This window comes from Callithrix jacchus, chromosome 14 (genome assembly GCF_049354715.1).
Source record: "Callithrix jacchus isolate 240 chromosome 14, calJac240_pri, whole genome shotgun sequence".
Classification (NCBI taxonomy): Eukaryota; Metazoa; Chordata; class Mammalia; order Primates; family Cebidae; genus Callithrix; species Callithrix jacchus.
Window position 1 is genome coordinate 49,359,476 of NC_133515.1, and position 15,575 is coordinate 49,375,050.

General features: G+C 36.8%; 1 protein-coding gene across 6 annotated transcripts in view; it reads right to left on the reverse strand.

The window, feature by feature from the left end:
- AFTPH (aftiphilin) overlaps nt 1–15,575 on the reverse strand; it is a 67,005-nt gene that overhangs the window by 16,060 nt on the left and 35,370 nt on the right. For all 6 annotated transcript variants that reach the window (XM_002757701.5, XM_002757700.5, XM_035272418.3 and 3 more), the window contains 4 exons: nt 8,093–8,244; nt 6,554–6,680; nt 6,111–6,167; nt 2,446–2,568 (listed from right to left, as the gene is read on the reverse strand). In XM_002757701.5, the coding sequence (XP_002757747.1) occupies nt 2,446–2,568; nt 6,111–6,167; nt 6,554–6,680; nt 8,093–8,244 (459 nt within the window). The remainder of the gene's footprint in view (nt 1–2,445; nt 2,569–6,110; nt 6,168–6,553; nt 6,681–8,092; nt 8,245–15,575) is intronic.

The window sequence follows — 15,575 nt, forward strand, 5'->3', positions numbered from 1 at the left end:
TGAGCTCAAGCAATTCTCCCACCTCAGCCTCCCGAGACGCTGGGACTACAGGCTCATGCTATCATGCCTGGCTAATTTTTGTGAGGCGGGGTTTTGCCATGTTGGTTGGCTAGGCTGGTCTTGAACTCCTGGGCTCAAGCAATCCACCTACCTTGCCTCCCAAAGTGCTGAGATTATAGGCGTGAGCCATGACTCTCTTAAATATTTTAACCTGAGTCAGAGGTATGGTGTCAAGCAAGGACCATACAATTCTGTGATGGAGGCCAGGTATCGGCACAAAATTCTAAACAGACCCATTTTTCGTTAGGTCATCTGGACTACATTCTGTCAAGCCATAGTGAAATTATATAAGACAGATAAGCTATGACTAAAATGAAAGACACAGTAAGATCAAATCAGAGGCAAAAATGACAGGCAACAGCTAACTGACATAATAAGCATAGTTTTGGGGTTGTAAAGTCGAAGTAGTTAGAGGGAGGAGGAAGCAAAACTAGCAACAAATGGTCTCAATAAGAACAGCTCCATTTTCAGTAAATGTACCAAGTAGTTATTCAAAATACCTAACGCTGTAGAAATAAGAATGCAGATGGAGGCAGATATAAAAATGTGCTTACAGGAAAGGTAATTCTGAAGTATGCATATACAGGGCAGACCTGGGAGAGCAGTTTATAGCCAGAGGGCATATCAGGGCAACAAAATCAAGGTAACTAAAGACAGTCTACCTTCGGAGACATTCTGCCCAGGCCACCTTGTCTGCTGCCCAACCATCAAGGCCAGGCATTGTAAACACCAAGGTCCTCTGGCCCACTAATTCAGTGTTAGTAATAAGCTGGTTTTGAAGTAATGTTTAAGCTATGCCCAAGTATAAAACAGTGGTACACAGCAGTAATATTAGATGTTTCTTGAAACACACCTAAAGTGGCAGAACCTATGCTTTACACAACTTTTCTTTTTTTTTTTGGTCTGTCTTTTGCTTTACACATGTTTCTAAAGTATGTTCTTCAAAACACTAATTCTGCAGGTGTTACCACTTCCCTCTCCTCTGGTCTCTGCAAAAAATAGATCCTATGGCCAAGTAAATTTGAGAAATGAATTAAAATTAAATAAGCCATTCACTGCAGGACTCTTTAGTGTCCTTAATGAGTGTTGTGATCTCTAAGGATGGTTATGGGGGTATGATATGAAGTATTTCCCAAACTTACTTTACCCTGGAACCCTTTAGTGGACCATCTTTGGGCATTAATGTTTAGTGGAAACACATTTTGGAAAAGGCTGTATTACACTTTTTATGTTAGATACAATTAAAGATGACATCTAAGGTTAAGAAATGACAAAACATAGCAAGAAATGGTAATATTCACTTAAAAATACTAATTTTCTAAAAAACAATACTTAACCAGCACTGAGTCAGTTTCTACCTTGATATGGAAAGAGTGCAAGCCCAAATGGCATTTTCCCCAGATAAAAAGTGAGAAAAGACTTCATATTAACATATTAGTCTGAAAAAAAATTTGTGCTTAAGTGTGCCAAGAGGGTAAAAAATAAGAAAGGCAAGACAGTTTTCAGGCTGGGTGTGGTGGCTCACACCTGTAATCCCTGCACTTTGGGAAGCTGAGGTAGGTGGATCACCTGAGGTCATAAGTTCAATACCAGCCTGGCCAACATGGTGAATACCCCGTTGCCACTAAAAAACACAAAAATTAGCTGGGCATAGTGGCACATGCCTGTAGTCCCAGCTACTCAGGAGCCTAAGGCAGTAGAATCACTTGAACCCAGGAGGCAGAGGCTATAGTGAGCCAAGATTACACCACTGCACTCCAGCTTGGGAGACAGAGTGAGACTCCATCTCAAAATTAAAAAAAGTAAGACAGTTCTCTATTTTCATAATCCATAGATTGTTTAAAGGTCACATCATTTTCAACTTAAATAATCATTTTGCTTAAACTCTAAAAACAAGTTTAAGGTAATAAACATATCTAACCTTTACTTACTGCTTTGTAAAATTTCACAGAATTCCAGGAAAAAAAAATACACATACCATGGCAGACTTATAGAATTGGTGTAAATAGTGTTTCCTCCCAACTTTTTTTTGTTGAAAATCCAGCACTTACCAGATTTGTGTCAGTAATTATCACACAATATTCAAACTGTAAGGGACTTTAGAGATACCTGTTTAAACTCTTCAATTTATAGGTAAAGAGATGAAGGCCTGCACAGGTTTAAGAACTTATACAAATTACATAGTTCTCAAATTGTGTTTTTGAAAATTAAAGACAATTTGTTCATTGTATTCCAAGGAATGTTAATCAAAATCATGTCCATCATTAAATCAAGCTTTAAAAATATTTTTAAAACTAACAGTCATAAATGAAGGGAAAAGGCAGTATGTGCGGATATATGTGTATATACATGCAAAAACATATTTATACACATAGATATTTTTACCTGGAACTGATCAGATGTACATGTGTTCATATCTGGTGACATGGTGGCTGTCTGACCGATGGAAGCTATTTTTTCTGCAGCAGAAAGTGGTTTCAACGGTTCCTTGGTGGGCTCTAACATACCCTGAAAAAGGAATATTAACCTTTAATGGGGATGGGGGCACAGCCTATAAACTTAATCTATCAGAAAGAAGAAAGAAAAAAATAGGTCACTTGGAAAGTACTGAAGACAAAAAGGAAAACTAGTTTTCATGTTTTTTTTGAGAGACATTTTTAAGAGACAAGGTCTCACTATGTTGCCCAGGCTGGCCTCAAACTCCTTGGCTCAAGGGATCCTCCTGCCTCAGGCTCATGCCACCACACCTGGCTATTCTTAAATTTTATTAACTGAAAATCCTATAGCACTATAATGAGAACCATTTCACAATAATACCTTTAGAATCTAAAGTTTCTGAAGCAAGACTTTGTATTTTAAATCTGATGTTTTAAAATATAGTTATTACTGTCACATGAAAGCATAAGCACAACTCAGGATGGGTCAGGGAGACAATATGTCACATCTAACCTCTAAGAATCCAACACTTTAATGACACTAAAATTACAGGAAATGGTACCCTTTGTATACACTACTCCATAGTGGTATGCCTGGAGAAGCAAGAGCTGATTCTAAAACACGGCATATAATATGACATCTGTGTCCTTCAGTGTGAATTTAATGTTTGATCCTGATCTCTGACGGCACTGGAGCCTTAATACTTAGTTCTTTGGAGAGGCAAAGCATATCTATAGCCTTTTTAGAGAGGAAAACATCTTACAGGTACCACTGGATTTGCTACAAAATCTAATATACTTTTTTTTTTTTTGAGATGGAGTTTCGTTCTTTTTGCCCAGGCTGGAGTGCACTAATGCAATTTCGGCTCACTGCAACCTCCACCTCCCAGGTTCAGGCAGTTCTCCTGCCTCAGCCTCTGGAGTAGCTGGGATTACAGGTGTCCACCACCATGCCTGGCTAATTTTTTGTAATTTTTAGTAGAGATGGGGTTTCACCACATTGGCCAGGCTGGTCTCAAACTCCTGACCTCACGTGATCCACCTGTCTTGTAATCCTCAAAGTGCTAGGATTACAGACGTGTGCCACCACACCCGGCCTAAAACACTTTTTGAGTAAGAGAGATAGATGTTCAGTATGGCTATAAAAATAGAAAAAAAAAATCAGCATTTTGCATCAACACTCTACCAAACTCAAAATGAGTAATCTAGGCCTGAAAAAAATCAAACTCTTACATGTTTTAAAATAAATCTGATAAGCTTTTGAATATTTATCAATCAAAGGTTACATCCTAGATAAAATCACCCTTAACTGGACCAAAAAGAAAAAAAATTGAAAGCTGCTAAGTCATTAATGTTTGAATCTGTAAATTTCTAAAATTTTCAGAATCCCTGCCTTCTCCCTCCCCCAATAAGCGTAAACTAACGAAAACAATTTGCAGAATCAATTCTTAACAGCAGCACATCTAAAAGGCTTTAACCTAGCAGCTAGAAAAATGAAATAAGTTCATGGTCTAACTCACTGCTATATGCATTATAACAGGCTCTCTAGTGTGCCCCTATGCAAAGATGATTCATTTGGCAAACAATTACTAGTCTCAGCCAAGTTTTCTAGTTTGAATGATCACTTTAAGCAGTGATTCTCAAATTGTGATCCTCAATCAGCAGCTTTTGTGTCACCTTGGAACTTGTCAGATGTGCAAATTCTCGAGCCTACCCCAGAAATACTGAGTAAGAAACTGGGGGTGGTGCTTGGCAATTTGTGCTTTAACAAGTCTTCCAAGTGATTCTGATATACATTAAAGTTTGAGAACCAGTGGCTTAAATAATCACTTCACATACTGTTTCTCCAGGTGAGATCAAAAGATTACTGAATATCTCATGCATGTAAGGTACCATGAGCAAATTCAGGTATAAATTTAAAACTTGATATTAAAAAAATAAGTTTCTAAATGAAAGATATCACAAAGATGGAGGAGGGGAGATACATTTATATTCATTCGACAAACTTTGGTATTAAAGCTTATAGAAATAGCGGTAGGTATGAGCTGACAGTTGGGAAAATAAACCAGAAAAAAAAAAAAAGTGAAAAAAAGCCCATAGAAATAGTAAAAACATTACTAATAAAGGCTGAAAAATAAAGCATAAGTTTTAGCCTCTAACTTCTCACAGAACTGCTAATGGGCTGAGGCTACACAAAGCATTAAGTGGGTCACAGCCCCTAATATGCTGAATCAAAGTGACTACAAATTAAATTCCTAGTTCCATAATGTCAGCAACCTCTGGATTGCTACTCCTTGAGAAAAAAAAAATCCAAATAACCAAAAAGTTAAAGAAATGTCCAGTATTATACTGTATTTACCTACAACAGAAAACAATGTAAGGATCATCAACGTATTTTTAAAGTAGAAGATGACCATTTACAAAGGAGTAGATACTGATTTAAAAAAAAAAAAAACTCAATAGAAAATTCCACAAAACAAAATGTTCCAATTCAAAATTAATTAGTGCTTATTCATGAAGAAAGTTTGTAGATTTTTTAAAAAAAGGTCCAGTTGCACAGCAAATTCACTGTCACATGTACATAATGGGTTGTATAAATTTCTTTTTTCTTTTGATCTCGGCTCACTGCATTCTACACCTCCCAGGTTCAAGTGATTTTCCTGCCTCAGCCTCCCAAATAGCCGGGATTACAGGCGTATGCTACCACACCCTACTAATTTTTTGTATTTTTAGTAGAGACGGGGTTTCACTGTGTTAGCCAGGATGGTCTTGATCTCCTGACCTTGTGATCCACCCATCTCAGCCTCCCAAAGTGCTGGGATTACAGGCATAAGCCACCGCACCCAGCCCGAGTTGTATATATTTCTATACCAAAGATTCCATCATTTTTTCCTTTATTCTCACATTATTTTTTTCCTTATTTTCCACTTAACAGTCATAGTAATGTTTTTAGTTTGATGGGCCATTTTTATCATCAATAAAAATACATTTTTTTCATCAGTAAAAATAAAGACACACAAAAAAACACAAACACCAAACTTTAAAATGTGATTGATTCTTGAGAAGGAACAGAATGAAAATGCCTCAATTTCCCAGGACTACCTGGCATATCTGAAAAAACAAAATTCAATACATTTAAAACATTAATGGAAAAACTAAAAACCTATTATGAGTTCTGGCTTACTTTCACTATAATTTGGCATTTCTAAGCTTTTATATACATCTATAGCCTTGCTATTGCAGTATTTAAAATTAATAACTGGATTAAAACAAATTCTATCTTTAGGGCTTCAGCTACTTCAGCTTCCTTTTCTTTAAAACAAGTTTAGAAAAGAAACAGAATCCTCCAGAGGTGCATTTTACAGTTAAATATGCTAATATTATTAAGATAAAAATTTTGAATTTAAAAACACTATCTGTAATTAATGAAATATTTTAAAAGTCCTGCGATCAGTATTTGATGGGATTTATGAGATTAAAAAAGATCTATTTATACCCTTAAGATTCCAACACTAAATGTCTTTTAAAATACATTTCTATGTCATGCTGCATAAGATGACTTTACAGAATAAATGTAGTAATGATAAATACATGCAGAGAGATTTTTGTACTTACCAATCCTGCTGCATACATGGGCACTATAACAGGCTGCTTCTTATTGCCCGTGAAGAGCTACAAGCATGTGTTAGAAAGAACATATATTTAGAGAATAATCATACAATGAAATAGTTTTAAAATATGCTTGCAATGTTGTACTATGTATATTATGAATGATAAATTGATGAAATTTAAAAATTGTCCATATGGGGTTATATTTTTTATCTCCGAGTCAAATTCCTTCATTTTATATTTAAGAAAAACTACTGAAACAATTTTTTCTAAAAATAACTATTGATTAGAGAAAAATTTAGGTAGATTGATGTTTAAAAGTCAGCATATTCATCAATACGAATGAACATTTAAACCAAATATTTGTTTTCTGAGGAACTAGCTTAGTACAGCTTAAACAGAAGTATAACAGAATTTTAAAGCACCCACAGGTTGATTAAAAGACTCACAATGTTTCGGGTGTCTATTCCCAAGGAGCACAAAAGCTTCTTGTTGCTATGGGAGCCGCCCCACTGGTATCTCAAACCATGTGCATCATGGATATCCTGTAGCTCAGTCCACACATCTAGCAATTCCCTGCAAAGGCCATGATGAAGCCATCAACAATAGGTTACTCAATAATGTTCACCATGAGTTCTACTTATAATAAGGCTGTGACATATTACACATTCCAATTACTCTTGGGTTTGACATGAGTGTATAATTATTTAAATGAAATCAAGAGCTAACACAGTCATTAGAAAACTAAGGCCGGGCACAGTGGATTATGCCTGTAATCAGATTACGCCTGTAATCCCAGCACTTTGGGAGGCTGAGGCAGGCAGATCACCTGAAGTCAGGAGTTCGAGACCAGCCTGGACAACATGGTGAAACCCCAGCTCTACTAAAAAATACAAAAAATTAGCCAGGTTTGGTGGTGGGTGCATGTAATCTCAGCTACTCGGAACGCTGAATTGGAGTGAGCCACAATTACTCCATTGCACTCCAGCCTGGGTGACAGAGTGAGACTCTGTCTCAAAAAAAAAAAAAAGTTATTTCATTGTGAAATTTCAGAACGTCAGCAATAAAGAAATCTTAAACTATTAGTTTAATGTGACAGTAGAATAAAATTTTACCTCCCATCTATCTTTTTTCTTAGAAGGCTATTTAGAGGATGTGCTCTCTCAAAATGGGATCTAAGTGAAGGGAAGTCCCTAGACAACGTATGTGTAAGCCCATATTGAAACTATTCTAGATGGGAGCAGAATGATGAGGGGTTGGATCACAAGTAAAAGTGTATGAACAACCTCTTAATGGGTAGGGAAACGCTAAGTAAATGAAAAAGAGAAATCCAGGAAGAAGTTGTACTATAAAGAAAACAGTGGCTTAAGAGTGTATACATGAGTATAATAATGAAAACACCAAATAAGAAATTAACCAAAAATTGATATATGGGGAAGACAAGGGGAGGAAAATAGCAGAGGTAAGATCTAAATTTTCATTTATCATTCTAATAAGTCAAAAAATAATATGTAACATCAACTGACTAGAATATTGACTTAGAAATGTAAAAAGAAATAGCTCAAAAGTAAAGAGGCAAAGAGTTTTAAGTTTTTTAGAACAACATGATTAGATTTTGACACATTGTTTTTGAGCCTTAATTTTTTTTTTTTTTTTGACAGAGTCTTGCTCTATCATCCAGGCTGGAGTGCAATGGCATGATCTTGGCTCACTGCAACTTCCATTTTCTGGGTTCCAGTGATTCTCATGCCTCAACCTCACTCCCAAGTAGCTGGGATTACAGACATGCACCACCACACCCTGCTAATTTTTTTTGTATTTTTAGTAGAGATGGGGTTTCACCATGTTGGTCAGGCTGGTCTCAAACTCCTGACCTCAGGTAATCTACTGTGCCTGGCCTGAACCTTACTGTTTTAAGATAAACTTAGAAATTAGAACTGCTGAAACTAACATAAACATATACTTTCTAAAAACTGTCTCCTACTTACCCACTTTCAGGTAAGGCCTCTCTTGTTTTTACTGGCAAGGTGCTTGTTTCCAGCAAGTGCTTCAGGGAAGTGACTTCCTCTTCAGCATCAGGGACAAGTATGGAAGGAAAACATGCTTCGAAAATTCGCTCCAGGCGGTTTAATAAAGCTGTCTGCATCAAAACACCCCCCCAAAAGTTTATTTTAATTTAATTTTGATATCATAGTTATATCATTAAAATGCAAACACATGCACTCCCTGTCCACTACTGTAAGAGAGGAAGAGAATCACCACTCAGGTACAGAAAACACCAAGTGAAAAGAACACTACTCATGAAACAATCATTCTAAATGATTAATTTAAATAATGATGATGATCACATGTAGGTGACAAGTAAAAGGTAGCAATGTGCCAAGCACTAATACCTGGTACTTTACATGCATTATCTTAATCTGTTACAAAATTCTACAAAAAAGAAATTATTACCCAATTGCATAGTGAGAAAGCAATCTCAAGGTTTGAGCAAAAACAAAACAAAACAAAAAAACCCAAAGAGCATTTATATTCTTTCCACCACACTGGAATGTTTCTTATCACCACTCAGCTCCTCTAGATTTAGGAATAATATCAGATGCTTGTCCAAAACATTATGCTATTATAGCTAAACAATCATTTTCTTGGACATAAACAGGAATTTTGAAAGCCTTTTGGAAATACCTTTGCTACTAATAATACAAACCAAAGTAGGAAAGAATATCTCAATTTTTACTGATTAAAAAATTCAAAAGCTCATTCACCATTTTGGTGATATATGTTATCTTTTAGAAATTCAGTTTCTCTAATTGTCTTTGCTACATGTATATGTATATTTTTTAACAAAATACTACTTTTCCCCTAAGTGAAGCCTGCATATTCCACAGAGTATTTTCATCAACAACAGATAACTTTCTTGGCATTTATTAAGCATTTTTATTAAAACTTGCTGGATTTAGAGCAACTTACTTTTTTGGTACCACTAGGTTTATTATACATGTGCAACCTACAATAACATTTATTCCCATTTCCTAAGTGTATTTCAGATACATGTAAGCTATTTTCCAACTCAGCCCAATTTACCATTTAAACATCAACTAGGAATACAAACTGTTAATAAGTTAAAGTCTGTTGTAAGATTAAGTTTACTACTGAATTGAGAGACTGTACAAGCAAAATGCCACATTATGGTGGTACTTCCTACCAAGTAACAGAAACAAGTTGATGCTTGATTTGTTTTGTAGTGCAGTGAGCACCCAGGAAAATTAAAAAAAAAGAAAAAAGAAAAAAAAAGAACCAAAAATCTCTCTTTTGGAAGCTGTACCAGAACAAAAACTTAACACTGCATAATTAGTCTCAAGATACTCTTCTACTAATTCTACAAAAGTTACTCTCATATCATCATTACATTCATATGTGTGATACTGGAAAAGGTTCTCACTATCAATTTTGAACCCTAAGTAAAGGGTAGCCTCAAGATCCCAAGGCGGGTGAAATTTGAGTGTGTCAAGGGGCCCTTGCTCTCACTTGCCTCAACAGAGGGAACGGACCGACATTATTTTTAAAGGGATCAGATAACCCCTAATTGGATACATGATGAGCACTGGCTCCTCCTGGGCGGGAAAGGTAAACAAAAAACTCACTTATGACCAAATTTTATTTCTTTGTAAATTAAATCTTTCTTGTATCCTCTTTATCATCTTTTTAATGGGATAGGAAAAAAATGTTTACTACAGGAAGAAAGAAATGACCGTAAAACACATCCAACCATTTGGGCAATGTTACACATAACTGTCAGGTGTCAAGACACCAGCAGAATTCTCAAATGAATGGAATGAAGCTGAGGAAAACAAACATTATATTAACTTAATCGTCCCAATTTTTATTTCTTCTTCAGGCTTTTCCCATAAAGGTTGTAAGATGAATGGAAATTTCTAAAGGAAGTTTCATTTATGTTTAGGATTAGGTATTACATTAGATTGCTTCAAATCTTACGTTGAATGAGGTAGAGCAGGAGATTAGCAATCTTTTCTATAGAGAGCCAGAGAGTAAATATGTTAGGCCTCATAGGCCATCTGTAAAGAAATAACCATGGGTATATTCAATGAAACTTATTTACAAAAACAGGCAGCAGGACAGATTTGTCCCGTGGGTCATGGTTTGATCCTTGAGGTAGAGCAATAAATAATAACCAGAATCTACTAACAGCATTGCTGAACACAAGGAAGGAAACTCCTCAACAGTTCAGCAAGAAAGCAACTAATAAAATGAACAAAGATTTTTATTAAAATTAAACTTACTCTGATATTTTACTTTTAAAAGTGTATCAACTTCTGGCAAGGCGCAGTGGCTCACACCTGTAATCCCAGCACTTTAGGGAGGCTGAGGTAGGAGGACTGCTTGAACTCAGGGGTTTGAAACCAGCCTGCCCAACATGGTAAAACCCTACTACTAGTTAATGCCAGTAAGTAAATGACTGGTATAATTATAACACTTCAATAGAGGGCTGTAGATCCAGAGGCTAAGACTCCAGTTTCTGTATTATTTCTTTTTATTATATTTTGAGACAGAGTCTTACTCTGTTATCAAGGCTGGAGTGATTCTCCCAGGTTCAAGCGATTCTCCTGCCTTAGCCTCCCAAGTAACTGGGATTACAGGTGCTTGCCACTGTGCGCGGCCCAGTTTCTACATTTATAATCTGGACATTATCAGGGTCTATCTACCTCACGAGGTGGATGATAATTTAGAGGATTAAATACTTGGCACCCAGGGTGGCAGAGGTGGCAGCTTTTATCATTACTACTGATATGTAGACGACACATGTAGACACAGGTGGCTTGCCAGGGAATTAAATAAATGAGTGTCAAAACTAGAATCAAAGCTCACCAAGGATGTTTCTCTACTATGATTTAGCATTCTAAATCACTATGAAAATACCTCAATTTATCAATTTCTATCATATTATGACATAACAAGAAATGAAATAATCCAAGTATTTTGCATCCTTCCCGAGAATCATCCTAAAAAAGTACCTAGTTTTTAAGTATCTATTTTTAAGAGTCTCTTCTATAAACGAAACCTGCCATGGTTACTCCTTGTGGAGTTTAAATTTTGGATACTGGTGGTTGGCTTGCTGGCATTATGACTTAAATCTTGATTACACTATGTATCACACATTAGGTGTTAAGAGTACTTTGCTTCCTGGCTGGGTGTGGTGGCTCACGCTTGTAATCCAAGCACTTTGGGAGGCCAGGGCAGGAGGATCATGAGGTCAAGAGTTCAAGATGAGTCTGGCCAACACAGTGAAATCTTGTCTCTACTAAAAATACAAAAAAATTAGCCAGGTGTGGTGATGGGCACCTGTAATCCCAGCTACTGGGGAGGCTGAGGCAAGGCAAATCACTTGAACCTCGGAGATGGAGGTGCAAGACTCTGTATTAAAAAAAAAGAGTACTTTGCTTCCCAAGAAGCACAGTGCAAATAACTAGGTAAGTAGAACAGTTACAAGAATATAACTAATAGAATACTCAAAAGAAGAGACGTTAAAATAACCTACCACAAGAACAGTTTGTCTTACAACCAGACAGGTTTGTTTTTCAGGAAACAGATTTTCCCAAACAGATTGTAATCAGACCCGAATTTTTTAAAGAAATAATTGTTATTTTGAGCATAAAATTTGAGCACTTGGGATAACAGGTGTATTTGTGAGAGTGGCAAAGGTTTCAAGTTTGTTTTTCAAAAATTTTTTTGGGAGTACATATATTAAATATTTTAATCTGTTTTAAAATACACAATCATCCTCTCAACATTATCAGCCCAGGATAGTTTAACAAATAAATCAGTAATAAAATTCAGTATACATCAAAACTCAAGTTAATTAAGTAAAATATTAAACTTGGATTTCTTCTAATAAAGAATCCAATAAACAATGAATAAAAAGGAACTTTGCTTATATTACCCTGCCTATATGAACTCCTATTTCAATATAGAGGATATGCAGCCATAATGGGAAATCTGGTTTTGATTAGATGGGGACACAACCCAAATCTTCAAACTCCTTGTAGCAGATTAATACAGAAAAAAGTTGCATCAAACGGTGGCATTTATTAACACATTATAGTACATGTAGACTTGAATTAGACGTAGAATTCCAAGAAATAGATACTTTATTACTTAGAATTAGTGGTGAAGTCAGACTGCCTAAGCTTTAGCTTCCTTAGGCATGTAAGGCAGCATAGGCAAAGCAAACAATATCGTTTAACACCGTTCAGGAAAGTGGGAGCCTAAATTTAGCAAAAGATCAAAAGACGTACTCTGAAACCTACTCAGAAACTGCAAAGGCTTGCTACAGTGCATCATAATTTTCATTTAATGCTCACTTAGTGCCTACCATGTGGCAGGCATAATTCTAAATGCTTTGTAAATTTTAGCTCATTTAAGTTTCAAAAGAATCACATGAGGGAGTTAACAATAAATATTGTCTCCATTTCCTAGATGAGTAAAGCAGAGCAGAAAGAGGTTAACTTCCCTGTGGTCACATGCATATGAAGTGAAGAGGCTGAGTTCTTACTCAGGAAGTATAACTTCAGAGTAGGTGCTCTTAACCACAGTATTATGTTGTCATCAAAGCGGCTCTAAGTCCAATTTCTAAAAATTACAAGAGCTTTGAGGGCAGGGACTATGTATTTTTCTTGAATTTCTAGTACCTAGGTTCCTGCACATAGTTGGTATAGGAATGCTAACTAAATTAATGTGCACTAGATGAAAAAAAACAAACTTTGCCTTCATTTAAGACTGCAGGGGGCATAACTGTTCTACTTATAAAAGTATCTTATTGTAAGCCATCTAAATCATTTTTATACACAGGTTGGGCATATTTAAATAATTATAATAGCCAAATGTCTTCTGTGTACCATATTATGCTTGATGCTCTTCCTCCATGATCTTCTAAAAGAAACTCCACAGGTATTATTGTGTTCATATTACAGATGAAAAAACCGTAGCTCAGGAAGATTCAGATAATTAATCATAGCCTTTCTGCTGGTATAGTACACAGCAGAGATCTGATCCACAGTCTGACTCTAAAGCCTACATTCTTTTCAATAAATCATGTTTTTGCCACATTTTTGTGCCCTTTCAAACATTTCTAGCCATTATTAGATAACGGATTCACCTGTTAAATGGTGGGGTGATAACTATGCTTAAAGCAAATGATTTCATCTAGCAGTACCATTCATCATTTTCAACAAAGTTGTTAATTTTTTCTAGTCAGTGCTGCACTCTGAATATTAGGGTAACAAATAAATGCACCCATACTTAGCATACTAAATATTTAGCTGATGTTAATACTAACTAAACAACAAATTAAAATAATATTCACAACAATTACTTGATTTTTTTTTTTAAGAGATGATCTCACTCTCTCATTCAGGCTTCAGTGCAGTGGTGCCATCACAGCTCACTGCAGCCTTGAACTTCTGGGCTCAAGCGATCCTGTCACTACAGCCTCCTGAGTAGTAGGACCACAGGAGCATGCCACCAAGCCCGGCTAATTTTTATTTTTTGTAAAGATGGGGTCTTACTACATTGCCAAGTCTGGTCTTGAACTCTTGCTTCCAAGCAATCCTCCCACCTTGGCCTCCCCAAGCACTAAGATTTTACATGTGAACCACCACACTCAGCCCCAATTCCTTGAATTTTAAATGCCATCATCTTCCAAGTAAAAAGAGAAAAAACAGTCCTCAGTTGTTCCTTGAATATGGAATAAACTGATGACTGGCTAGCTGAATACCAGTTTATGCAACTCAGTCATGCTTTTTCATTCATTCAAGTACTGACTTCTAAGCCTGGTGAACAGCAGCACATCTGGCTATTAAACATTTTTAAAACTGGGGCTCTGATAAATGTAGGACTGAAAATCAAATGCTCTTCAAGGCAGGTGCCATACTCCTTTTTCATTTTCTCTATTAATGTCCAATACTATGAAGCCAAGTAGAGGAGCTATGCTACTGGCACAGAAGGATACTTGTGCTCAGACAAGTTCCTACCTATCAAAACCACTCTGAATGGAAACTTGCCCAAAGCAGGAGCTTTTGCTCTCAAAATAGCCTGACACATAAGTATACTGGCAAGAGCCAGAACTAGGGGGTACTCCCACACAAATTCAGATTTGCCTATTACTATTTTTTCCCAAAGATGGAGTCTGTTGCCCAGGCTGGAGTGCAGTGGCATGATCTCCGCTCAGTGCAACCTCCACCTCCCAGGTTCAAGCTATTCTCCTGCCTCAGCCTCCCAAATAGCTGGGATTACAGGGGTGCACCACCAGGTCTAATTTTTGTATTTTTAGTAGATACAGGGTTTCATCATGTTGGCCAGGCTGGTCTTGAACTCCTGACCTCAAGTGATCCATTCACCTTGGCTTCCCAAAGTACTGGGATTAGAGGCATGAGCCACCATGCCTGGCCCCTCCCTATTAATTTCTACTGTTAACCAAAAAACATATTTTATGGAGAAAGAGCTCACAAACGTTGCAATGCATCCTTGACCATACCGCATCTTCAAAGGTTCACTGGCTTTTATAGCTTTTCCCCCATCCCAATTTTCTCATTTCTCATATATTCATTTTCCTATCAGGGTCCTTCATTACCTTGAATGTATTTGTAATTATTTTTATTTTTTAAAACCAAATTTGGTTTCTGGGAGAGCAAAAAATGATTACCCAACAGTTTAATTCATCAGTGGGGGCAAGGCTTGATGTCTGAATTAACAACTTTTGCTAATTTCCAATTCTGTCATGTCTTTATGTCTGGGGGTAGAGGAAGAAAGTCCTGGGGTATATAAGCAGCCATTTCACTTTATCCATTTTATCTAATGCAGAGCTTCCCAACTGGCATGTCTTAGTCACAAACAGGTTACAGTCTTCCAAAAAATCCTAAAGCTATATATGGATATAAGGTGTTCCCTCTTGTGATGGTTAAATTTATGTGTCAACTTGACTGGGCCATGGGGTGCCCAGACATCTGGTCAAACATTATTCTGAGGTGGAGCACAGTGGCTCATGCCTATAATCCTAGCACTCTAGGAGGCTGAGGAAGGCAGATTGCTTGAGCCCAGGAGTTTGAGACTACCTGGACAACATGGCAAAATCCCATTTCTATAAAACAAAAAAGAATTATCCAGGTGTGGTAACACACGCCTGTAGTCTCAGCTACTAGAGAGGTTGAGGTGGGAGGACTGCTTGAACCCAAGAGATAGAGGCTGCAGTGAACTGAGACCATGCCACTACACTTTAGCCTGGGCAACAGAATGGGACCTGTCTCAAAAATAAACAAACAAAAAAAACCCCAAAACACATTATTCTGGGAGTACCTGTGTGGGTGTTTCTAGATGAGATTACATTTGAATTTTTAACCTGACTAAAGCAGACTGCACTCCCTCATGTGGGTGGGCTTTATGCAATCAGCTGAAGAC